Below are 27,589 nucleotides of genomic sequence, written 5' to 3'. Positions count from 1 at the left end.
GGCTCCAAAAATCAACAAAAACTATATTGTTTAGTTACTTCAGCTGTCAGAAAGAAAATAGTTTCATTATTGAAGGTCGATTACTCCAGAAAATATGCTAAATGTCATATGGTACTACTGGTTTAAAATGTTGAAGTATTTAAAATTTTGAATAAAAATGGTGTGATATTAACAATTTAAACTAATTAATAATACTTAAATTATCACAAAAGAAAGATTATGTAAAGACGGACGCGAGGATGGTAAAAATTGACGTCAACATATATATATATATATATATATATATATATATATATATATATATATATATGTGTGTGTGTGTGGGGGGTATTTAAAATGAACTTCATGGAAAGAGAAATGAATAAACAAAACACAACTATAGCACAACAAGCATAAAAATTACTTGTGGAATTTAGACATCGAAAAAATCAAATAAAAAATCTCAAATGTAGATTTCAACGAGGTCGTTGCCTGAAAAATCAACGACACCAACATCATAATGGTGGGGTTCTAGTTAGTTGGATAATTGGATATGCTCTCTATTATTTTTAGGCACTTTGTTTACTAACATTTCTATAAAGACAAATTAAAGGCGTTTCTTTAGCAAGAGACAATTTGCCCCTAAATTATACAAAATTGCTTTGATTTGCCTCTTAGTTATAAGGGTCAAACTTATCCTTATCCTTATCCTTATCCTTATCCATACAAAAAATGAGTTAGATTTGTCCTTTCTGACTAACAATCAATCAAAAAATTAATATACATCATTAACGCATAGTTCAATGGAAAATTTGAACAACCACACATAATTCATGGGTAAAATTTGGATATTTTGCCAACTCCTGAGCCCCATCCTCCATGCATGTGTGGGGTGAAAATCTGGACTAGCCAAATGGGTCAATATGGAAATGACACATAGAAGTCGTGGCCCAATAGAAAAAGATACTTGCGGTATTGCAGTTGGTGGTCCCGGCTGGAGGGCTTCATGGTCATTGTCACCAGTGTCTTAAGGTAGCAGTGTCGACTCGGAATGATCGAGGCCATCTTTGACCGGTTAAGCCAGAGCACCGGCCCAACGGATCTTTTTCTTTTGGCCCTGACCCCAGTGCCAACTGGAGCATATTCTCAGCAACTCTCAAACATAAGCCATCATCAGCTCTATGCTGAATCAGAAACGCCCTTTCCAGTGGTCTTTATAGCACTGTCAAAGGGTCTTGTCACAAAAAGGCGCTTCCTTGCTTTATATAGATAGCTTCTCATAGAAGCTAAAAGATCATCTCTATCCTTAAAAAAAACAACTCTCTCGCTCTCTCTTTATCATCTATGGACGAAAGAACATTTGCAAATACACAAAGCTCCCTATTATATTTTATTTTTAACTCCTCTCTTTTTGTTCATTGATATCACTTTTGTCTTAGTTTTCATACAGATCATACTAGCAGATAAAGGGTTTTGATTCACCTATGATTCACTTGCCTTTAACCCCACTTTTTATCAAAATAATTATTAAAGAAGATAAATTATTTTTCGGTAAATATTTTGGCACAGTCTATGACAGCTGTCACGATCCCAGTTCGCCCTCCGTGAACTGTCGTGACGGCACCTAGTCTCTACGACTAGGTAAGTCTAACAAATGCAGAACATAAACGAAACTTACGGAAGAAATAATCAAAACTCCAAAAATAACCAAAGGAAAACAATATTTAAAATGCCGCTCGACATATACAACAAAACTTCTCAGAATCTAATACACTATCCCAAAACCCGGAAACTCACGGAACCACTAGCCTTTGGATATCTAACAATGTCTAACTCCAGAATATCTAACAAGGAAACGAAATACAGAAGGGCAAATGTTTAAAAGCTAGAATAGAAAGGGACTCCTCGGTCTGCGGACGCGGCAGATATACCTTGAAATCTCTAGAGCAGTCGCCTCGCCTCATGGGTGGTAGGACTGAGTCGATGTACCTGGAGCTGCACATGAAAAACATGCGCAGAAAAGGCATGAGTACACCATAACGGTCTCAGTAAGTGCCAAGCCTAACCTCGGTCGGGTAGTGATGAGAAAGGTCAGGGCCCTACTGAGGTTAAATAAAAATATAAAGTTTGACATTATAGAACAGAGCAGTATAATAAGTACAACAGTAAATGCAACACAAATGAAAAGACAACAACGACTACTACGGAAGCAAAGTAAACACAGAGGGTTCTCCTAGGATACCGTCCTGTAGTCCCCAAATATAAATATCCAGTGGATCTCCCAGGATACCGTCCCGTAGTCCAACTCATAATGCGAGGGATCTCCCGAAATACCGATCCGTAGTCCCAAAGGTAAATACTCAATACACGGAGAATTTATCGGGTGCAGTCCCGTAGTTCCAATGTAAATGTGCAGGGGGATCTCCCGGAATATCATTCCGTAGTCCCAAAGTAAAACACGCAACAACAACGCAAGGAAATACTCAAATAAGCTCAATTTTGTACGAAGTAAAATAGGTAATTCTAGCCTAACATTCTTCACGTAATGCAATTAAGGCAGTTTAAGCAAAGAAGCAATTAAGTCAAGTAAACATGTTTTTTTCTTCTAAGCTAACAACATGCTAAATTTACAAATAGAATAAAACAGGAAAAATGAGCACAATTGAAATAACTTAAAAAACCTGATTTACAACAATTAGCTCAAGTACACACTCGTCACCTCACGTACAAGGCATTTCAATTATCAAATATACCAAATCCTAAGGGGAAGGTCCCCCACATAAGGTTAGGCAAGCCACTAACCTTGAACCGACTCAAAATCAACCCGAGACCACGTTCTTTCCATGAGTGCTCGACTCCAAATGGCCCAAATCTATTCAATTCAATTACATAATGTAAATAACACTTCAAGTAACTGATTCTACCATTAAATTCTAAGCTAATACGCGAAATTAGGTAAAATAACCAAAAAGCCCCTTGGGCCCATGTCTAGGAATCGGGTAAAATTTACATTTCTAGAATCCTCATACTCTCACGAGTCTAACCATACCAAAGTTATCCCAATCCAATGTCAAATCCCCAATCAAAACTCAAATTCTTGGTCTAAGAACTTTCCCCCAATTTTCACACAAATTCCAAAATTAAATGATGAATTCATGTTTAGATTAATGGGTTACAAGCAAAAAGGAGTAAGGAATCGTTACCCAATTGATATCTCTGAAAATCCCTCAAAATCTCACTCAAATCCGAGCTCCCAAACTCTAGTTTTGATAAAAATGGCTAAACCCTCGACTTTGAAATTTTATATCTGCCTAGGTAAATCCTTCTTCTCGAACGCGAAAGGACACTCGCGTTCGCGAAGCACAACTTCGCTTGGTCCAGGTTTCCTTCATCGCAAACGCGATGCACCCTGTCAAGAATGTGGTAGCAGATTTCCCCCTCCTACGCAAACGCGAGACCCTTTTCGCGAACGCGTAGGCATACGACCTCTCAACTTCGTGAATGCGGGACCATCATCGCGAACGCGAAGCGTTAAGCTTCCATCAGCCCCAGCTCCTCTTTGCGAACGCGAAACCCCACTCATGAACGCGAAGAAGGAAACCAGAACTGGAGATCTACTACATTTTCTGCAATCCTCTAAGTCCAAAAATGACCCGTTGCGCATCCGAAACACCCCTGAGGCCCCCGGGACCTCAAACAAACCTGCCAACCAATCCTAAATCATCATTTAAACTTGTTCCAACCTTCGAAATGCTCAAAATAACATCAAAACACCTATTTAGCATCGGATTCAAGCCTAAGAACTTTAAAAACTCTAAAAATATGCTTTCGATAAAAAAGTCTATCAAACCTCATCCGAATGACCTAAAATTTCGCACACACATCACATTCAACACTACGGAGCTAATCTAACTTCCTTAATTCCATTCCGACCCTCGGATCAAAATTTCACTACCGAACCGGAACTTCAAAAAAATTCAACTTTCGGCATTTCAACCCTAAATTAGCTACGGACCTCCAAAACACAATCCGAATGCCCCCCCAAGCCCGAAATCACTCAACAGAGCTAACAGAACCATCGGATTTCCATTTCAAGGCCGTCTTCACACTATCCCGACTACGTTCAACTTTCCAACACTTAAGCTCTCATTTAGGGACTAAGTGTCCCAAAACTCTCCGATACTCAAAATCTTAAATCCTTGGCAAATTAAAATAGCAGAAATAAACTCAGGGAAAGCAGTTAATATGGGATCAGGGTGTAAATTCTTAAAACGACCGGCCGGGTCGTCACATTCTACTACACTTAAACATTGGTTCGTCCTCGAACGAGCATAGAGACATACCTGAAGCAGTGAAAAGATGAGGGTAACGGCTGCGCATATCCTGCTTGGTCTCCCAGGTCGCCTCCTCGACCGGCTGGCCCCGCCACTAAACCTTTACCGAAACAATGTTCTTTGACCTCAACTTCCTCACCTGCCTGTCCAATATTGCCACTGGCTCCTCAACATAAGATAGATCCTTATCCAACTGGACTAAACTGAAATCCACCATGTGCGACGGATCACAGTGATACCTCTGGAGCATCGAAACATGGAATACCGGATGAACTCCAGCCAAGATGGGAGGTAAGGCAAGCTCATAAGCAACCTCCCCAACACGCCTCAATATCTCAAAGGGGCTAATAAACCCCGGACTCAACTTCCCTTTCTTCCCAAATCCCATTACGCCCTTCATAGGCGAAACCCGAAACATAACCCGCTCTCCAATCATGTAAGAAACATCAAGAACCTTTCGGTCCGTGTAGCTCTTCTGTCTGGACTGGGCTGTACGGAGTCTATCCTTAATCACCTTAACCTTCTCTAAAGCATCCTGAACTAAGTCTGTGCTCAATAATCTAGCCTCACCCTGCTCAAACCAGCCCACCGGGGATCTACACTGTCTACCATATAAAGCCTCACACAGTGCCATTTGAATGCTGGACTGATAGTTGTTGTTGTAAGCAAACTCCGCCAATGGCAAGAATTTATCCCAAGACCCTCCAAACTCAATCACAAACGCACGGAGCATATCCTCAAAAATCTGAATAGTTCGCTTGGACTGTTCGTCTATCTGAGGGTGAAATGTTGTACTCAACTCCACCGAGTACCCAACTTATGTTGAACGACCCTCCAGAACCGTGATGTGAACTGAGTACCTCTATCTGAAATGATGGACACTGGAATACCATGCAGACGAACAATTTCCCGGATATAAATTTCCTCCAACCGCTCCAAAGAATAAGTAGTACACATAGGAATGAAATGAGCAAACTTGGTCAGTCGATCCACAATCACCCAAATAGCATCGAGCTTCCTCAAAGTTCGTGGGAGCCCAACTACAAAGTCCATGGTGATCCGCTCCCACTTCCACTCCGAAATCTCTATCTGTTGAAGCAACCCACCTGGTCTCTGGGGCTCATACTTCAACACCTGCTGACAGTTAAGGCACCAAGCTACAAATCCAACTATATCCTTCTTCATCCGCCTCCACCAATAGTGTTGCCTCAAATCCTGATACATCTTCGCTGCACCCAGATGAATGAAATACCGCGAGCTATAGGCCTCCTCCAGGATCAACTCCCGAAGCCCATCAACATTGGGTACACAAATCCGACCCTACATCCTCATTACACTATCATCAGCAATAGTCACATCTCTGGCATCACCGTGCTGAACCTTGTCGTTGAGGACAAGCAAATGAGGGTCATCATACTGCCGCTCCCTTATACAATCAAATAAGGAAGACCGAGAAACCACGTAAGCTAGAACCCGATTGGGCTCCGAAAGATCCAATCTCACAAACTGGCTGGCTAAGGCCGGAACATCCATCGCCATATGCCTCTCTGATGCTGGTAAATATGCCAAACTCTCTGCCCGAGAACTCAAAGCATCGGCCACCACATTGGCCTTACTCAGGTGATAAAAAATAGTGATGTCATAGTCCTTCAGAACTCTATCCACCTCCTCTGGCGCAAATTTAGATCCTTTTACTTGAACAAGTGCTGCAAGCTCAGATGGTTAGTATAAATCTCACAAGGAACCCCGTATAAATAGTGGCACCAAATATTCAGGGCGTGAACAATGGCAGCTAACTCAAGGTGGTGAACAGGGTAATTCTTCTCATGTATCTTCAACTATCTAGACGCGTAGGCAATCACCCTACTATCCTACATCAACACTGCTCTGAGGCCAATCCTCAAGGCATCACAATAGACCGTTTAAGACCCCGAACCTGTAGGCAGTATCAAAATTGGGGCTGTAGTCAAAGCTGTCTTGAGCTTCTGAAAGCTTGCCTCACTCTTCCGTCCATTAGAACGGAGCATCCTTCTGGGTCAACCTGGTCATAGGGGCTGCAATCGATGAAAACCCCTCCACAAAATGGCGGTAGTAACCCGCCAAGCCAAGGAAACTACGGATCTCTATAGTCGAGGATGGTCTGGGCCAACTCTGTACGGCCTCTATCTTCTTCGGATCCACCTGAATACCCTCACTTGATACCACGTGGCCTAGGAATGCCACTGAATCCAACAAAAACTCACATTTTGATAACTTAGCATATAACTTCTTCTCTCAGAGTCTGAAGCACAGTCCGTAGGTGTTGCTCATGATCTTCCAAAATCCGGGAGTACACCAGAATATCATCAATAAAGACAATGACGAACGAGTCAAAATACAGCCGGAACACACTGTGCATAAAATGCATAAAGGCTGCTGGGGCATTGGTCAGCCCAAATGACATAACAAGGAACTTGTAATGACCATACCGAGTCCTGAAAGCATCTTCGGGATAACTAGCTCCCGAATCTTCAACTGATGGTAACCTGAGCGCAAGTCAATATTAGAAAACACTCGTGTGTCCTGAAGCTGGTCAAATAGATCATCAATACGAGGCAAAGGATAATGGTTCTTCACTATAACCTTGTTCAACTGGCGATATTCAATACACATACGTATAGAACTATTTTTTTCTTCACAAACAAGACAGAAGCACCCCAAGGTGATACATTGGGCTAAGTAAAACCCTTATCAAGAAATTCCGGTTACTGATCCTTCAATTCCTTCAAATCAGGAAGAGCCATACGATACGGAGGAATAGAAATGGGCTGAGTGCCCGGCAACAGATCAATGCCAAAATCAATATCTCTATCAGGCGGCATGCCCGAAAGATCAGGTGGAAACACATTGGGAAAATCCCGTACTACTGGGACTGAATAAATTGAAGGGGTATAAATACGGACATCTCTCATATAAGCTAAATACGCATCACACCCCTTCTCAACCATACACTGAGCTTTAAGAAAGGAAATAACTCTACTGGGAGTGTGATTTAAAGTACCCCTCCACTCAACACGCGGTACACCTGGCATAGCTAGCATCACGATTTTGGCGTGACAATCAAGAATAGCATAATAGGGAGACAACCAGTCCATTCCCAAGATAATGTCAAAATCTACCATGCTGAGCAACAATAGATCGGCTCTAGTCTCAAAACCACTAAGAGCAACCAAGCACGATCGATAAACGTGGTCCACAATAAGAGAATCTCCCATAAGAGTAGAAACATAAACATGGGAACTAAAAGAATCCCGAGATACACCCAAATACTGAGCAAAATAAGAAGACACATAAAAGTGAGTGGAGCCTGAATCGAATAGAACCGATGCATCTCTATGACAAACTAATATAATACCTGTCATGACAGAATCGGAGGCAACAACTTCAGTACGGGCAGGAAGGGCATAGTATCTAGCCTGGCCTCCCTCTCTAGGGTGACCTCTACCTCCCCGACCTCCATATTTAGCTAGCTGAGCAGGTGGGGTAGCAACTAGAGCTGTAACCATAGCCTGAGAACTCTGTGGGGCACGTTGTGGCTGAGAAGTCTATGGAGGTACACCCCTCCCAAGTCTGGGGAAATCCCTCACCATATGGTGTGTGTCACCACACTTAAAACAAGCTCTAGGAGGACGTGGTGGCTGTGACTGGCTCGAGCCAGGTCTACTAGACTGACCTTTAAAAGCACCCCGCGATGAGGCGCTCTAGATACCGGTGGTGCATAATAAGGCTCTTGAGGTCTAGGAGGAGCTGGAATATCACTGGCCGCTGGAAGAGCTGAATTAACATGGAGACTCATATAACCCCTACCATGACAACCTGCAACTAGGGCACGGGCACCAAAGTAATGGCCTAACTCTCAAAACCTCTTGGTGTCCCTCTCCTCTCTCTCCCTAGCATGCATACCCTCAATCCTCCTAGCAGTGCTCGCCACCCGCTGATAAGAAATATCTATCTCCAACTCACGAGCCATGCTAGACCTGATGCTAGGAATAAGCCCCTCAATAAACCAACGAACCCTCTCGCGAACAGTAGAAACTAGAGCTGGGGCATGTCTAGACAAGCTAGTGTAACGAACAACAAACTCTGAGACAGTTATAGAACCCTGGCATAAATGCTCAAACTCTGTGCGCCTTGCGTCCCTGAGGATCTGAGGAATAATCTCTCTCAAGAATAGATCTGAAAATTGGGTCCAAGTCAGTGAAGCAGCCTCGTCCGGACTGTCTAACTCATAGGTGCACCACTACTCATAGGCGGCTCCTCGAAGCTGGAAGGCAGTGAAAGAAACCCCACTCGATACTGATAGACCTATAGTGCGGAGGATACGGTGATAGGCATCATCTGATGCTAACCCGCTGAACACCGGAGGGTCATACTTCTTGAACCTCTCAAGTCTCCGCTGCTCATCCTCTAAAGCCGCTGCCCTGTCCTCGGGCTGGCCTGGGGCTACAGGTTGTACAAGAATAATCTTTAGGACCTATTTAATGTGCACTCACTGCTCAGGAGTGCGGTCGGCGGGAGTCTGTGCTCCTCCCCCGGCCTGGGATGTAGCTGCAGCAAGGGGAAGCAACCCTGCCTGAGCCAGTGTGGTGTACATGCTCATGAACTGTGCCAGAGTCTCCTAAAGAGCTGGAGTAGTAGTAGTAGGCATGTTAGGTACCTAGACTCCGGCTGGAACTGCTGGTGGTACCTCGGTGATAGCTCACGCAGGTGCTCTGGCTGCACCACATGGGCATCCTCGGCCTCTACCCCGTCCCCGGCCTCTGACGACTGTAGTAAGAGGTGCGGGTGCTTGATCATCTCGGGTAGCACGTGTCCTCACCATCTTTGAGAGAATAAAAGATAGAAGTTTAGAATTGTGATGTCAAAATATCGCATGACAAGGAAATTAAACGAAGTGGAAATTTTCCAACAGTTACATAGCCTCTCGTAGATAAGTAAAGACGTCTCCGTACCTATCAACGAGACTATAATAAACCGGCTTGTGATCCATGTCTCCTACAAACCTAGAGCTCTGAGACCAACTTATCACGACCCCAGTTCGCCCTCCGTGAACTGTCGTGACGATACCTAGTCTCTACGACTAGTTAAGCCTAACGAATGCGGAACATAAATGAAACTTGCGGAAGAAATAATCAAAAAGCCAAAAATAACCGAAGGAAAATAATATTTAAAATGCCGATCGGCATATACAACACAACTTCTCAGAATCTAATACACTATCCTAAAACCCGGAAACTCACAGAACCACAAGCCTTTGGATATCTAACAATGTCTAACTCCAGAATATCTAACAAGGAAAAGAAATACAGAAGGGAAAATGTTTAAAAGCTAGAATAGAAAGGGACTCCTTGGTTTGCGGACGCGGCAGATATACCTTAAATTCTCTAGAGCAGTCGCCTCGCCTCATGGGTGGTAGGACTGAGTCGACATACCTGGATCTTCACATGAAAAACATACGCAAAAAGGGCATGAGTACACCACAACGGTACTCAGTAAGTGCCAAGCCTAACCTCGGCCGAGTAGTGACGAGGAAGGTCAGGGCCCTACTGAGGTTAAATAAAAATCTAAAGTTTGACAGTACAGAACATAGCAGAATAATAAGTAAATCAGTAAATGCAACACGAATGAAAAGACAACAACAACTACTACGGAAGCAAAGTAAACACATAGGGAAAATACGGCTCATTACAAAGAAAGCAACCAAAGATCTCCCAGGATACCGTCCTGTAGTGCCAAATATAAATATCTAATGGATCTCCCGGGATACCGTCCCGTAGTCCAACTCATAATGCGAGAGGATCTCCCGGAATACTGATCCGTAGTCCCAAAGGTAAATACTCAGTACAGGGAAAATCTACCGGGTGCAGTCCCGTAGTTCCAATGTAAATGTGCAGGGGGATCTTCCAGAATATCGTTCCGTAGTCCCAAAGTAAAACACGCAGCAACAACGCAAGGAAATACTCAAATAAGCTCAATTTCATACAAAGTAAAACAAGTAATTCTAGCCTAACATGCTTCACGTAATGTAATTAAGGCAGTTTAAGCAAATAAGCAATTAAGTCAACTAAACCTGTTTTTTTCTAAGCTAACAACAGGCTAAATTTGCAAGTAGTATAAAATAGGAAAAATGAGCACAAATGAAATAACTTATAGAAACCAGATTTTCAACAATTAGCTCAAGTACACACTTGTCACCTCACGTACAAGGCATTTCAATTATCAAATATACCAAATCCTAAGGGGAAAGTCCCCCACACAAGGTTAGGCAAACCACTTACCTCGAACCGACTCAAAATCAACCCGAGACCACGTTCTTGCCACGAGTACTCGACTCCAAATGGCCCAAATTTATTCAATTCAATTGCATAATGTAAATAACACTTCAAGTAACTGATTCTACAATTAAATTCTAAGCTAATACGCGAAATTAGGTAAAATGACCAAAATAACCCTCGGGCCTACGTCTCGAAATCGGGTAAAATTTACATTTTCAAAATCTTTACACTTTTACGAGTTTAACCATACCAAAATTATCCCAATACAATGTCAAATCCCCAATCAAAACTCAAATTCTTGGTCTAAGAACTTCCCCCAATTTTCATACAAATTTCGAAATTAAATGATGAATTCATGTTTATATTAATGGGTTACAAGCAAAATGGAGTAAGGAATCGTTACCCAATTGATATCTCTGAAAATCCCTCAAAATCTCGCTCAAATCCGAGCTCCCAAACTCTAGTTTTGATAAAAAATGGCTAAACCCTGGACTTTGAAATTTTATATCCGCCCAGGTAAATCCTTCTTCGTGAACGCAAAAGGACCCTCGTGTTCGTGAAGCACAACTTCGCTTGGCCCAGATTTCCTTCATCATGAACGCGGTGCCCCCTGTCGCAAACGGGGTAGCAAACTTCCCCCTCCTACGCGAATGCGGGACCCTCTTCGCGAACGCATATGCATACGACCTCTCAACTTCGTGAACACGGGACCATCATCACGAACGCGAAGAAGGAAACCAAAACTGGAGACCTGCTGCATTTTCTATAATTCACTAAGTCCAAAAATGACCCGTTGAGAATCCGAAACATCCTCGAGGCCCCCTTGACCTCAACCAAACCTGCCAACCAATCCTAACACACCATTCAAACTTGTTCCAACCTTCGGAACACTCAAACTTCAGCTGTTTCATTCTACCGGGTGGATTTTGGACTTGGAAAGTTGCAGACTTCAGCTGTTTCATTGTAGGCCTGCAGGCTTCGCATTTGCGAAGCCTGACTCGCAAATGCGAGTTCGCAATTGCGAAGGCTGAGTCACAAATGCGAAACAGCCCAGGCAAGCCCCTCCTCGCAAATGCGAGATTTTCCTTCGCAAATGCGATGCTCCCATTTGGGCCTGTCATTGCAAATGAGACTGTTTGTTCGCAATTCTGACTTCGAAAATGCAAAAATTGCTTCGCAAATGAGAGCTTAGTAAGTTCATAACTTAGACGCATTTTCAACAATTTTTCACATCTTTTCAAAACTAAAACACTCTAGGGAGATTTTTCAAAGGCAATTTCTGCTCTAAATCAATTGTAAGTGATTTCTAACTAATTTCCTTCAATCATTAACATCTTTTCACATAATTTTAACTCAAAATCAATGTTTTTCATGGGGGAAATTGGGTGTTTTGGGTAAAACCTAAGTTTTTCAAAAATTGGAGATTTGGACCTGGATTTGAGGACCAATTTCAAAACAATCTATATATTTGGGTTCGTGGGGGAATGGGTAATCAGGTTTTGGTTTGAACCTCAGGTTTTGACCATGTGGTCCCGGGGCGATTTTTGACTTTTTGGATAAAACTTTAGAAAACTTATTTTCATGCATTAGAATTGATTCATTTAGCGTTTATTGATGTAATCAAGTAACTTTTGGCTAGATACGAGCAAATTGGTGGTGGAATCAAGAGGTAAAGCGATAGTAGAGACTTGAATTGTGTTCATGACATCGAGGTAAGTGTTTGGTCTAACCTTAGCTTGAGGGATTAGGAGTTATATCCTATTTGCTACGTGTTACTTGCTGAGTACGACGTATAGTCATGGTGATGAGTATCTATACGTTGGTGTCAAGCATGACCGTGAGTCTTAAATTGAAATTTGTTGTGTTCTAAATAAAATACTACGAATTGTTGTTGATTCATTGAGTTGAACAAGGATTATGATTATCCTCGTGGAAATTACCTATGATTGAGTATTGGTGCTAGTTGAGGTAGTTAGATATTGGAACAAGTTTGGTTATAGCTGATTTTCACTTGTCGGGACGTATTTACTTATACCGTGGATTCCCTTGCCGGGATAGTGTTGTTTTTTTATTGATCCACTGCCGGGACTCTTGTTGTGATTGGTGTTGAACTATATATGTGGATCGGGTTACGTGCCACAATAATATTATATTTTGATCGGGTTACACGCCGCAACAATAATATAATTGGATCGGGTTGCACGCCGCAACATTGATAAATGATATGGATCGGGTTGCACGCCGCCATAGAGTTATTATGTTTTGGTATTGGGTTGCGCGCCACAACAATTGATAATACGAAGTGTTCATAGATTGGTTGCGAGTCCCTTATTGTTTTGCTGTAAATTCTAAATTGTTCTTAGTCTTTTCTCTAAATGTACTGTTGGTACTGATATTCCACCACAGCATGTACCCCCTCCTATCTTTACTTGTTTATTTCTATTTTATTTTCTGTTGCATATTATATAATTGCACAGGTTTATTTGGTAGTCTGGTCCTAGCCTCGTTACTACTTCGCCGGGGTTAGGCCAGGCTCTTACCAGCATATGAGGTCGGTTGTGCTGAAACTACACTCTGCACTATGTGCAGATCCCGGAGCGGCAGCTTTTGGACCGTAGCATTGGGTGGCTGCCTTCAGTCCAGATAGCAATTCCGAGGTAGTCCTGTAGGCCTCCGTAGGCCCGACGTTCTCTTCTATCTTTATATGTATTCTGTTTTCATTTGCTTCCAAGCCAGATTGCACTTTTTTTTCAGACATTTGTATGTAGTATTCGTAGATAGTCTGTGATATTCTGACACCGGATTCCGGGTAGAGCTGTATGTTGACATTGTCGTACTGTTTATTGTTAATTTATCAGATTAAGTCTTCCTCTTGTATTTGTTTATCATTAATATTTCACTATTAATCACATGTTGATTTAAATTGTTAAAAAGGCTAAATAAAAGAGTTAGGGATTCTATATTACGTGGCTTGCCTAGCTTTCACGAGTATGCGCCATCACGACTCCCGAGGGTGGGAAATCCGGGTTTTGACATGTTGGTATCAGAGCTCTAGGTTACATAGGTCTCACAAATTCACAGACAAGCTTAGTAGAGTCTGAGGGATCGGTATGGAGACATCTGTATTCATCCCAGAGGCTACAGAGTTAGGAAAAACTTCACATTTATTCTTTCCTGTCGTGCGGTTTGGTTCATCAATGCTAATTGAATTTCTACTCTGTTCTTTCGCAGATGGAGAGAACATGTGCTTCCTCATCCACTAATCAGCAACACGAGCCCCCAGCAGCAGCTCCCACGAGGGGCAGAGGGCGAGGCCGAGGCTGTGCTAGAGGCAGTTTGAGCGTCTTTGTTGATACCCAGTTTTTTTCTATATATTTTTGATATGCAAAATAACTTCAAAATAGAATATGTATGCATATATAAGCATGTCCAAGTGTTTTATTATTTTCCATAATTTTTAAAGGTTTAAATTGATTTATTTTCTCCCTTTTTATCCATAAAATCCCAATAATTATTTCTAAAATTATTATTTTGATAATTCATCCATTGGATTTTCATATTTATGCCAAAATATGGCTAAAGTAATTTTTACATATTTTTACAATTTTATTTAGTATTTTTAAAGCTAAATTGCATATAATTACAATATTAGCCCTTTTAAGGTTTAATTAGGTTTTATATTCATAAAATTGGATCCTGTATTTTTAAATTGTTATTTATGTGTTATAAATCATTTTAGACTTTTAAATTAGTTTTCAGAAATTATTTATTATTTTTATATAAAATTAAAAGGGGAAAAATGGCTATTTGACTTATAGCCAAAATTGGCTTTAAAATGTAGCCCAAATCGAATCCCTAATTCCCTAGCCCAATTCAAATTCAAATTTGACCCTAACCCAATTTTAACCCAAGCCCAAACCGGATCCCTACCTACCCATTTGATCATGACCGTTGATCATTCAGATCAACGGTCCCCTTTTCCCCTTACCATTTCTAACCCAAAACGACCCCTAACCTAATTCATTTGTTACGGTGCACCACCCTTGAATCCCCTATCCTTTCAAACTCTCTCTGAAACCTAAACCCAACCCTAGCCGCCGCCAACCAAACTAACCCTAATCCCCTTCGATCCTCACCCAATCCATGGACTCCCATGGCTGTTTGAGATGTATACTGGTCTCCTATGTCTACTGGTTGCCTGTTTTCGTGATTTCATGGAAAGATCTCGAAGAGGTCTAGTCCAGACCTTGCTCAACTTCTATCCATGGTCTTTTTCCGGCCATCCATGGCTGTTTGAGTCGGATCCTTGACTTTTCCGGCTAGATAGGTAACTTTTCGAAGTCTTTCTCATTTTTTTGGGTTCTCCAAAACCCTAACTTTAAAGGATTTCCGATTTTCTTTCAGATCTGTCTTAGATTTGTGTATGTTATGAACCTCTTAATTGTTTTCCTTAAAGGTTTTCCGATTTTTCATAACGACTCTTCGTCTTCAACGACTCGGGTTTTCTCAACCTATTTTAAAATATCTCTTCTCCGTCTTTAGCTCAACGACTCGCTTTATTTTCTGCACTTTGCTTCATGAACTGGTATGTCCTAGTTTAATTTTAAAGCTTCAACAACAACATGCTTCTTTATTATTCAGTCTCTCTCATTCTTGATCTACTTCTGCTTGTGGTTCTGTTGTAAAACCTACATTTAAGTTACATTACCAGCGTGCTATAATGTCTCCCCTTCCCCTTTAGATTAATGCACTCCCCTATGTGTGTTTCAAGGCATACTTTGTCAGTCGCTTACTGTATACTTGCCATCTTGTGAATCCCAAGTCCCTACCCCTTCAATGTGTTTATGTTCTTTCTGACCAGTTTGTGATTGTGCCAGTACTAGCTATTGCTGTGCATGTCCAACTAGTCCTAAGACCCTTGATGGGGCTATGTGTTTGCAGTCAAATATCCGCAGAAAATCATATGTTATAATTATACATGAGGACAAATATTCGCAGAAAAGCCTCTAGGCACGTTAAAATACAATTGTGGTTATGTACACGTTCGCGTGACGCGATTGCAATTCTAAAAACCAATCTGGAGTATGCGTTCGCGCAACTTCGATCAAACTTTCTTTAATAATAAGATTGTTGTTAAGGGACCACTAATTTAACTTAGTTCATATAATTCGAGGTGCGCCATCCACAATTTAGTCATACATAGCCCTCGTATTAATTTCATAATTGAGATGTAAAAATGACAAATGTTCGTAGTTTACTTTAGGCACATTTAATATACTATCGTGGTTGTGGACACGTTCGCGTGACATGATTACGATTTCTAAAAACAAAATCGGAGTATGCGTTTGCGCAACTTTAGCCAAATTTGCTTAATATTAATAAAACGTTATTAATTGTGGACACGTTCGTGTAACATGATTTTTTGACGCGCCAAACAAATGGGTACATGTACGTGTGACTTGTTTCAAGATAATTTTCTTAATAAAAACGGTTAAAGCGGTAAATGCATAGGTTCTAAAATGAGTAATCAGACAATTTGATTAAGCTAGGTATTATCAAAGTGACCGTGCTAGAACCACAGAACTCGGGAGTGCCTAACACCTTCTCCCAGGTTAACAGAATTCCTTACCCAGATTTCTGTGTTTGCAGACCGTAAATAGAGTCAAACTTTCTCGATTCGGGATTTTAAACTGGTGACATGGGACACCGTAAATTATCTCAAGTGGCGACTCTGATTCTTAAATAATAATCCAGTTTGGATTGTCACTTAAATTAGAAAAAACTCCCTTATACCCTTCCGGGAGTAGAAAAAGGAGGTGTGACAACTCTGGCGACTCTGCTGGGGATCGAACCCAGAATCTCTAGTTCAGGGTTCAAGAATTCAAGATTGTTAATGATTTTTACTTGGCTTCATTTATTGTTAATATTACTGTATTCTGTGAACCTTTTGTGCTAAATGCTATCTATTTACCGCTTTAATATTATTTGAATTGTATATAACTGTCTTCTTACGCCACCCCTCTAAGTCTTCTGAAAATGGTGCACACGTTCGTGTGACCCGCTTTTTTCTACAGAAATTATACCAAATAGAATGATGTTGGGCCAGCAATAATGTTGGGTAGACTTTAGTGCTCCCGGTACGTCGCCCCCTCTTCGGCCCCAGTTGTCCGCTCGAGTAAACCAAAGTCTAGAACAAAACCCCAGGATTTAAACCTAGAAAAACACAGCCTCATGTCGGATCCCTAGTAGGAACTCTTGTCTGCATCACGTGCATTTGACTTAGGGGACTCAACACAGGGGTTGGGTCCGTCTAGGACAGGTGTGCCCAGAATAACAGACCATCCTGATGCATCTTATGCGCTATGTGAACTTTTATTTGTTTCGACTTGCATGCTGACCGGCTAGGGGAAATAAAGCAAAAGAAAAACCAAGAGCGATGTAGGGAAGGAAATAAAACCCGGTTCTGAAAAATCCCCGGTATTTGGAAATGTCCAAAAACTCTGCCAAAATTTTTCATAAAGGAAAAGAAAGAGAGTCGTTTCAAAATGAGTCAACTGTGTCCTTTTCAAATATGTCAAACTGACCGAACTATGCAGGTCTGATTCTCACCGGATGTGGGATACGTAGGCAACCTACATAAGGTTCGGCCTTATTTTTGAAAAAAAAAAGAAAAGAGAGTCAATGGTCAAGTAAATGTAGTTTTGGTCAAAATAAGCTGATCCACCTTCGACAATGTCTTAAACCGTTCTTGCCGAAATAGCCATAGAGTATTTTCAGTTGTCGAAGGGCTATTTTACTAAAAAAGGTACAAGTTTATGAAGTGTCATAAAATAGTCCTCCCTGACCTCAAAATTAATTTGGAATTGGGAAGGGGCCACGATTGCAGAACGGTCATTTTGGCTAAATTTAGCATATAAGGGAAGGAACCAAGGTCCATTGATTTTTGTTTTTCTGGTAAAGATTGAAAACCTGTTTTACAAGAAAGGTCCACTGGAGTCAAACTTAACCTTAACCCTCCACAGGTACAAATGAATACTGCCCAGGACCCGTCACAAATGAACACTACCCAACAATCGTCAGAAATTATCATAGAACGGGCTCAAGGGCACTTGCGTATGTGGTGGAATGATCTAAGTGAAGATGGTCAGAAGTGGGTGAAAAAGCAGTTGGATCCCCTTATAAACATTTTGGAAAGCAAACCACAGGAAGATTTGATCAAGGCTTTGGTAACTTTCTGGGACCTAGTCCATAATGTTTTTTGTTTCTCAGACTTTGAGATCACTCCTACTTTGGAGGAAATGGCCGGGTATATTGAGTTTGGCCGGGATTTGAGGAAACAACAACTCATATTTCCAAGGGCTCTTTCGGTCCACAAATTCTTTGACCTCTTGAATATCAGTAAACAGATGAAGAAGGCCCATGTAAGCAATGGTTGTTGTTCTTTCCAATTCTTGTACTTCAGGTTTGGGCACTCAGGCGGGTTCGAAACACATGAAAATGGTTTAAGCAACAAACAAGATAAAGGCCTTTGGAAAGTTCATCGTCGGTTTACTTTTGTTGTGGCATTTTTGGGGATCATGGTCCTTCCAAATGCGGAAGGGACTGTGGATACTCGTATGGTCATAATTGCACAAATCCTCTCTACCAAGGAAGATTATACACTTGTCCCGTTAGTGCGAGCTGATATTTATCGAGCATTGACATTATGCAACGCTGGGGCTCAATTCTTTGAAGGTTGCAATATCCTCCTACAAATTTGGCTGATAGAGCGTCTTCGCCATCATCCCAAATTCATGAGTTATGGTTCGAGCCCGAATAACTTCATTACCAGCTACAAGGAAAGGGTAAAGGACAACAACGTGCCAGAAGGGTTTGAAGCATGGGTCTCCCACTTGAAAGCTCTCAAAGCAAGTCAGGTTGAGTGGACTATAGGATGGCTCCCAATGACAGAATCCATATGCATGACTGCTACTAAGGGTTACCTGAGGTTAATGGGTGTGAGGAGTATTCAGCCATATGCACCACAGAGGGCCTTGAGGTAATTGGGAAGATATCAGATCGTGCGTGAAGATGAAGAACTAACCACCCAGGTCATAGAGTTGCATCCAGAAGCTGCATTGCCCGAGGCTTTAGTTCAGTAGGATTGGAATGGCTGCTAGTATCTGAAAAATAACACCCAGATACCAGATATTGCAAAGGGGGAATAGATCCAAATTATGCAGCATGGTTTGAGAAAAGGTCTTGTGTAAACAACGGGCCAGAGCCTGAGACCGAGCCCAAGAGGCCTACCAAGTGACCTCATGTTCAAACTTTTCACGACAAAATCCAAGAAAGGTTGGCATGGGGAGAACATGAGAAGAAATATCAAGCCGAGATTCATGCCTTGAAAGAGAAGCTGAGAAACATGGAATTCAACAATGATTACGAAGCACAAGAAGCTGAAGGTGAAAGAAGAAAGCTAGACCAAAAGAATAAAGCTCTCTAAGACCAAGTTCGGAAAATGAGAATAGCAATTGAGAACCCGGACAAGAGCAAAAGAGATGAAAAGCTTATCTACATCCTTACGCAAAAAGTGCGTGACTATGAGGATGATTTGCAAAGACTGAAGCAGAGCTAGCAAATGCCCAAGCTAAGTTAGCTAAGAATGCGAAGGGACAGGCCAATTTCGTTTGGCAACTGAAGGAGAAGTATGACAAGGGAATGGTAAGTATAAAAAAGAAGGTCAATATCCTTGAAAACGAAATGGCAAAGTAGGCAAGAGACTTTAAAGCAGAAATGGAGCAATGCTATGCCCTGATGGCATAGTTAGAGAAAGACTTTCAGCAGCTTCAAGAGCAAAACCATGCAGCCGAATAAGTTTTGGGTGTCAGATCTCAGCAGATTGGACGGTTGCTACAGGAGAAGGGTGTTATCAGGGAAAAGGTTAGGAGAATTGCGGACTATATTGTGATAAAATGCAACGAGTGTGAAGACACGACCAGGTCCATGTTCTTTGCTTCAGTTATGATTTTTGTCTGCCAGGTCATGGATGACTTGTTTCGCCTCCAAGAAGACATGGCGCAACCGCACGCAGCAAGGCCAACTATAGCAGCAGTTGAAGCACTTATGTATTCTTGAATTTGTTTGTTCAAGTATGTTTTTGTTAGTTCATTTTCAAGTCTGTATTGTCAGTTTGTTAGTTCAGTTCGAGTCTGTATTTTCAGTTGTGAGTCTACTCATCGAGTCTGTTAGTCTTTTTGTTTGTATCTGTAGGGTAAGTTTTCGTAATCAAGATGTTTTTTATTTTATTTTATGAAATTTGAAAACCCCAAAAAATGTTTTTATTATTATTATTATTTATTTCGCACATGTTCCTAGAACTACACTTGGTCTGATTCATTCGGCGTCATAATACGTAGGCAATCCCCATAGGATTCGATCATAACCTTGAAATGAAACGAAAAGAAGAAGAAAAAAAGAGGAAAAAAGAGAGAGAAAAACAAGAAAAGTTGTGGGTAGGAAAATGGTAAAACAAGAGAGGAAAATGAGAGAATAAAGGATAAAAACAAGAGTCAAGCAAGGAAAAGTAGGAATGAAAAAAAAGAGGAGAAAGAAATTGCAAAATGAAAATCAGTGAAAGTCGGGATGACGCAAGCAGCCATTCAAATGCATAATAGAAATGGTTAACTGCTTAGGTGCAATGCATCCCCAACGTGCAATTGCCTATCTGTTAATCTAATCGCTAACAAGTTTGTTTGTTGTCATCAAATTCAGGCAGGTGGTTAGTTTATTTGGCATTCTGGCAACTCACATGTACAACACCAAGTCCAAAGACAAGTTGATCATAGCTAACAAAGAACTAGATGCAAGTGTTATTGATCCGTCAAGAGAGGCGGAAGAGTCTGATGTTAATTTGAAAGAGGAGTTATAGAAGTTGAAACACCAGATGGCAGAAATGTACCAAGCATGGGTGAAAGGGCATCTACCACCATCATACCCCGCCAATCCTGCTTTTGTCCTGCTGCTAGCTCAATCCCAAGAACCTCCCACTGTTGATTCATCTCTAAGCTTCCCCATTTACCACCATTACCAAGGCACCTCTTCCCAAACCCCACAAGCACCACCACCTAAACCAGTCTCATACCCTCCTCCACCAGCCACCCTTGTTTTCGTGGCATCGCCGCCCTCTACACTTCACCGATCCTCTAGTAAGCCTTTATTCCAGACCCAAGATAACCAATACTATCCTCCGGAGCCTACTTTCAAGGCCCCGGAGCCTTATTCCTACACTCCCAGTTTCGACTTCCCTGTTGAGACTGAGAAACCACCTAAAAACCCAGAACATGAGGAGATGTTCAGGAATGTTAGAAGCCTGGAACAGTCGTTCAGAAACATGCAAGGATTGGGAGGCCAGGTGAGCGTGGCCTACAAAGATTTATGTCTATTTCCTGATGTGCCGTTGCCGGTGGGATTTAAGATGCCGAAATTTGATTTGTATGATGGGCACGGAGACCCGGTGGCCTACTTGAGCGGATTCTACAGTAAAATGAGAGGAGCCGGTGGGAAAGATGAGCTATTGATGGCATACTTTAGCCAAAGTCTGAGTGGCTCAGCATTGGAGTGGTACACTCGTCAGGAACACATTAGATGGTATACCTGGGATGATGTGGCCCAAGCATTTACTCGCCATTTCCAACAACATCGAGATTGTCCCAGATCGTTTGTCTTTGAATAAGATTGAGAAGAAGCTTAGTGAAAGTTTTAGAAAATATGGTTTTTGCTGGAGAGAACAGGAGGCAAGAGTTAACCCCCCTGATGGAGGAGAACGAAATGGTGGAGTACTTTCTGCAAGCCCTGGAGCCCACTTATTTCGGCCATATGAAATCAGCCATAGCCAAATCGTTCAATGAGGTAGTGAAGATGAGTGGTATGGTGGAAGAAGGGATTAAATCAAGCAAAATAATGAGTTACTCGGCTATCAACGCAACTACCCAAGCCATTTAGAATGGTACTAGGGGAGCGATTGGAAAGAAGAAGGAAGAAGATGTGGCGACAATTGATTCAGGATCATGGTTTGGAACCAGGGTCCCGTCACACCAATATACCCAGCCTCGACCCCATCACCAAACCTACACCCAAACCCCATATAATCCACTCTAACACTACTTCCCATCACCAGACCCTCATATTTCTGTCCACCATGCCCAGACATATACTCAACCTCCTACCTATACACAATGGCATGCCCCAGCCCCACAAAACACCTACCTAGCTCCACAAAATGCTTACCCACCCCCGCGAGCCTACTGAGACCCTGCCTACCCAGGTTTCCGACCCAATCCAACATTCAAAAATGAGAGGTTGCAATGGAAGAAAACCTTCACCCCATTGGGGGAGTCTTATACCAGTTTATTCCATAGATTGAGGCAATTGGATATGCTAAGGCCAATTGAATCGAAAATGAAAAACCCTCCTCTAAAGAATCTTGATTACTCCGTGAGCTGTGAATATTGTTCTGGTACTCCGGGGCAAGATACGGAGAAGTGCTGGCACTTGAAAAATACCATATAAGAGCTCATTGACACAAACCGGATTGAAGTACAAACTCCAGAGACACCCAACATCAACTAGAACACATTCCTGAACCATCAGGAAACAAACATGATTGAGATAGTACATAAGGGAGGGGAGCCCAAAAAGCCTTCACAGACCGTCATGATGATTCGGTCCAGTGAGGTCAAGCCAGTCAAAACACCAACGGTTGAAGGGTCAGTGAACAATTTGATCATGACAAACGGTAAACCATCTGTGCTAGTCAAGAAAGGATCCCCACGTGATGTTGCAGCAAATCAAGAGAAGTCAAAGGTGGTCGTGCCAGGAAGGGCAAACAAGCCTATTATAATTGTAGAGGGTGCCCGTACAGAGCTTGTCATCATCAACCCTATAATCCAGTTGCCGGTAATCAGCACCAAGGCCATCCCGTGGAACTATGAACGGGTGATAGTGACATATAAGGGAAAATAAGTGAAAGAAGAAGTAAATGGGGCCCAGGGATTAACTCATTCGCGGAGATGCTTTGCCCCAGAAGAGTTAAGGAAAGTTAAAACATCCAGAGATAACCCAGTTCTAGTGAAGAAAGCAGTGACTAAAGAAGAGGCGGAGGAGTTTCTGAGAAAAATGAAGGTAGAAGATTATTCCATCGTAGAGCAGTTGAGAAAGATGTTTGCTCAGATTTCATTGTTGTCATTGTTAATCCACTCAGATGAGCATCGTCGGGCCCTAATGAAAATTCTGAACGAGGTTCACGTTCCCGATAAAATTTTAGTGAACCATCTAGAAAAGATTGCCAACAAAATATTTGAGGTGAACATGGTCACCTTCTCTAATGATGAGTTGCCTATGGAAGGTACTAAACACAACAAAGCTCTCTATATTACGGTAAAATATGAACATTCTGTGGTTACAAGGGTATTAGTTGACAATGGTTCCAGTACAAACATCTGCCCTCTCTCCACTCTGAATAAGTTGAAAGTGGATGATGAGAGATTCACAAGAACATCATCTGCGTTCGGAGATTTGACGGTGGAGGGAAAGATTCAGTTGGTGATATAGTGCTTGAGTTGACAATAGGACTAGTGGAATTCACCATGGAATTCCTAGTTCTGGACATAGCCGTCTCTTACAATTTGCTGTTGGGTCGACCATGGATTCACGCCGCCAAAGAAGTCTCGTCCACTCTACACCAGATGGTCAAGTTCGAATGGGATAGACAGGAGATCGTCGTACATGGTGAAGATAACTTGTGTGATCACAGTGATGCCTCTGTCCCGTTCATTAAGGTTGAATATGACAAAGGGCCTTGGGTCTATCAAGTTTTTGAAACAGTGCCAGTCGAGAAGGTTCCAGAGGGGCAATGTGTTACAACCCCAAAGATAACCTCCGCATCAGTCATAGTGGCCTTTGAGATGGTGAAAAATGGCTTTGTTCCCAGTAAAAGTCTGGGTGCATCTCTGCAGGGTATAATACATCCAGTGTCCCTCCCTAAAAATTTGGGTACTTTCGGTCTTGGATTCAAACCTACAGCGGTAGATGTGAAAAGGTCTAAAAGGTCGAAATAGAAGGCGTGGGCACTTCCAAAGCCTGTTCCACGTCTCTCCGGGTCTTTTGTCAAGCTCGGTGCTAGGAAATGCCCAGTGATGACAGCTCCAAGTTCTGTGGTTAACATTGATGAGGAGTTAATTGAAAGGTTCAAAAGGTTGTTTGATGATGTGAATATGGTGGAAGTTGGAGAAGGTTCTAGCAAAGCGGACGTGCAGTTCGTCGGGCCGAATGCAAAGCTTAATAATTGGAAGGCTACTCCTCTCCGTACCCGAAAGGAGTCTTGGTAGTTTGTTTTGTTTTCCTTTCTATCTGGGTCATTCTAGGGTTGTGACCCAGACTTTTATTTTCCGCTTGTTGATGTACAAACCCTGTTATCCTTTATTTTAATGAAATGCAATTTCCCTTTCAATCACTCCTGATAGTTTTATTTTTCTTTTCTTCTCTGTATAGTTCTTTTTATGCCGGTTTCAATGACATGACATGCATGAGGAATCTTCGGCCCACTCTTAAAAGCCAATCTAATTCTCAAATAATAATCCAAGAAATAGAGTGCGATGATGAATCAGAATATGATGAAGATGAGGCCTTTGAAGAGATTAGTAAGGAACTAAGTCATTTTGAAGAACAATCCAAGCCTAACTTGAATGATACAGAAGCAATCAATTTGGGGGAACCAGATAATGTCAGTGAAACAAAGGTAAGTGTCCATCTTGAATTGCAAATCAGGGAAGAGATAATTAAAGCATTGTTTGAGTATAAGGATATTTTGCATGGTCGTATGATGATATGCCCGACTTGAGTACCGATTTGGTGGTCCATAAATTTTCGGTTGATCCAGCATTTCCGCCCGTTAAGCAGAAGTTGAGAAAGTTCAAAACTGACATGAGCGTGAAGATTAAAGAGGAAGTCATGAAGCACCTTGATGCAGAGGTCATGCGAGTCACGCGGTATCCCACGTTGTTAGCCAATATTGTGCCTGTGCCAAAGAAAGATGGTAAAACTAGAGTGTGTGTTGATTATGATGATCTCAACAAGGCAAGTCCAAAGGATAACTTCCCATTGCCGAATATCCACATTTTGATTGATAATTGTGCCAAGCATAAGATTGGGTCGTTTGTGGACTGCTATGCGTGGTATCATCAGATTTTAATCGATGAGGAAGATGTGGAAAAGATGACATTTATCATGCCATGGGGAACTTACTGCTACCGGGTCATGCCTTTTGGTCTGAAAAACGTTGTGGCAACTTATATGAGGGTAATGACTACCATATTCCATGACATGATACACAAGGAGATTGAGGTTTACGTGGATGATGTGATCATAAAGTTCAGGAAGCAGTCTGACCACGTCAGAGATTTGAGAAAGTTTTTTCAGAGGCTCCGCAAGTATAATCTTAAACTCAACCCGGCAAAGTGTGCATTCGGTGTTCCGTCACGGAAGATATTGGGATTCATAGTTAGTCGACAAGGTATTGAATTGGATCCGTCAAAAATCAAGTCTATCCAGGAATTGCCACCGCCAAAGAACAAGACCGAGGTGATGAGTCTGCTAGGGAGGCTAAACTACATCAACAGGTTTATTGCTTAACTCACGACAACTTGTGAGCCCATCTTTAAGCTGCTAAAGAAGGATGCTACAGTCAAATGGACCGATGAGTGCCAGGATGCCTTCGATAAGATCAAGGAGTATTTGTCGAACCCACCTGTGTTGGTCCCGCCAGAACCCGGGAGACCTTTGATTTTGTATTTGACGGTCTTGGATAATACATTTGGTTTTATGTTAGGTTAGCATGACATCACCAGCAGGAAAGAGCAAGCCATCTACTATCTCAGCAAGAAATTCACATCTTATGATGTTAAGTATACTCCCCTTGAGAGGACGTGTTGTGCCCTGACTTGGGTAGCGCAGAAGTTGAAGCATTATTTGTCATCCTACACTACGTACCTCATCTCTCGCTTGGATCCTTTAAAGTACATTTTTTAGAAGCCTATGCCCATAGGGAGGCTAGCAATGTGGCAGATCTTGCTCACAGAGTTTGACATCGTATATGTGATTCAGAGAGTGATGAAAGCCCAGGCATTGGCCAATCATTTGGCCGAAAACCCAGTCGATGAGTAATATGAACCATTGAGAACTTATTTTCCCGATGAAGAGGTGATGCATATTGACGAGGAGGAGCAGGTTGAAAAACCAAGTTGGAAACTTTTCTTTGATGGAGTTGCTAACATGAAAGGTGTCGGGATATGGGCAGTGCTTATTTTTGAAACAGGGCATCACTACCCTGTTAAAGCCTAGCTGCGATTCTACTGTACCAACAACATGGCTGAGTACGAGGCATGCATTCTGGGACTAAGGCTAGTTGTAGATATAGGAATCCAGGAAGCTTGATCTTGGGGGACTCGGACCTTCTGGAGCACCAAATTCAAGGAGAATGGGAGACACGGGATTTATAGCTTATACCGTATCGACAATGTATTCATGATCTTTGTCAAAGGTTTCGATTTATAAAATTCAGGCACATTTCAAGGATCCATAATAAGGTTGTCAATGCCTTGGCTACCTTGGCGTCGATGTTGCACCATCCAGACAAAGCTTATATTGACCCTCTGCATATTCAAGTTCGTGATCAGCATGTCTACTGCAATATGATTGAGGAGGAACTTGATGGTGAACCATGGTTCCATGACATCAGGGATGTGTTGTATCCAGTACAAGCCACATGTGATCAAAAGAGAACAATTCATTGTTTGGCAAGTGGATTTTTCTTCAGTGGAGGCGTTTTGTACAAAAGAACTCCGGATCTTGGATTGTTAATATGCATAGATGCTAGACAGGCCACGACTATCGTGACCGAAGTGCATTCCGGAGTCTGCGGACCGCACATGAGTGGGTATGTTCTGGCAAAGAAAATTCTCTGAGCAGGTTATTATTGGCTCACCATGGAGCGAGATTGTATCAGTTTTGTGCGCAAGTGTCATCAATGTCAAGTACACGGAGATTTGATTCATTCTCCGCCATCTGAATTGCACACAATCTCTGCACCATAGCCCTTTGTTGCTTGAAGTATGGATGTCATTGGACCAATTGAACCAGCAGCATCTAATGGTCATAGGTTTATTCTGGTGGCCATTGATTATTTCACTAAGTGGGTTGAAGCTAAAACTTTCAAGTCTATTACCAAGAAGGTAGTGGTCGATTTTGTTCATTCAAATATTATTTGCCGGTTCGGAATCCCAAAGGTGATCATCAGAGATAATGGGGATAATCTTAACAGTCATTTAATGAAAGAAGTGTGTCAATAGTTTAAGGTCACGCATCGCAATTCCACCCCGTATCGCCCCAAGGCGAATGGAGCAGTCAAGGCAGCCAATAAAAACATAAAGAAGATACTTCGGAAAATGGTGCAAGGTTCCAGGCAATGGCATGAGAAGTTGCCTTTTGCGTTATTGGGTTATCGCACTATTATTCGCACTTCAGTAGGCGCAACTCCTTACTTGTTGGTATATGGCACAGAAGTAGTGATACCCGCAGAAGTTAAAATTCCATCCCTTCGGATCGTTGCTGAAGCCAAAATTGATGATGATGAGTAGGTCAAAACCCGTCTGGAGTAATTGAGTTTGATTGATGAGAAAAGATTGGCAGCATCATGCCATGGCCAGTTGTATCAAAAGAGAATGACAAGAGCATATAACAAGAAGGTGCGTCCCCAGAAATTTGAAGTGGGTCATCAAGTATTGAAACACATCCTTCCACATCAGGATGAAGCAAAAGGCAAGTTCGCCCCAAATTGGCAAGGGTCGTTCATCGTAACGAGAGTGTTGTCCAACGGTGCTTTGTATTTAACAGATATAGAAGGCAAATGTGTAGATATGGCTATCA

The 27,589-nt window shown here is 42.0% G+C and overlaps 1 protein-coding gene across 1 annotated transcript; it reads right to left on the bottom strand.

Annotated features, from left to right (window-relative positions):
• Positions 1–1,158: 1,158 nt before the first annotated feature.
• On the bottom strand, positions 1,159–4,947 carry LOC138879913 (uncharacterized). Its single transcript, XM_070159559.1, has 2 exons — positions 4,453–4,947; positions 1,159–1,284 (listed from the first exon to the last, which is right to left on the bottom strand). Exons 1-2 carry the CDS (start codon positions 4,945–4,947, stop codon positions 1,159–1,161), a joined length of 621 nt encoding a protein of 206 aa, XP_070015660.1.
• Between the last annotated feature and the right edge of the window lie 22,642 nt (positions 4,948–27,589).

This window comes from Nicotiana sylvestris, chromosome 10, assembly GCF_000393655.2.
Source record: "Nicotiana sylvestris chromosome 10, ASM39365v2, whole genome shotgun sequence".
In the NCBI taxonomy this organism is placed as follows: domain Eukaryota; kingdom Viridiplantae; phylum Streptophyta; class Magnoliopsida; order Solanales; family Solanaceae; genus Nicotiana; species Nicotiana sylvestris.
Note: the sequence above shows the minus strand (reverse complement) of the source record. Positions and strands in the feature narration are given on the sequence as shown.

What these genes read in the sequence shown, in the direction of transcription:
- LOC138879913 (XM_070159559.1), bottom strand. Translation starts at nt 4,947, where the DNA reads ATGGCACTGTGTGAGGCTTTATATGGTAGACAGTGTAGATCCCCGGTG. An exon ending in TGGCAATATTGGACAGGCAG is followed by an intron (nt 1,285 to 4,452) that starts GTGAGGAAGTTG and finishes GTTTTTTTTAAG; the next exon opens with GATAGAGATGATCTTTTAGC.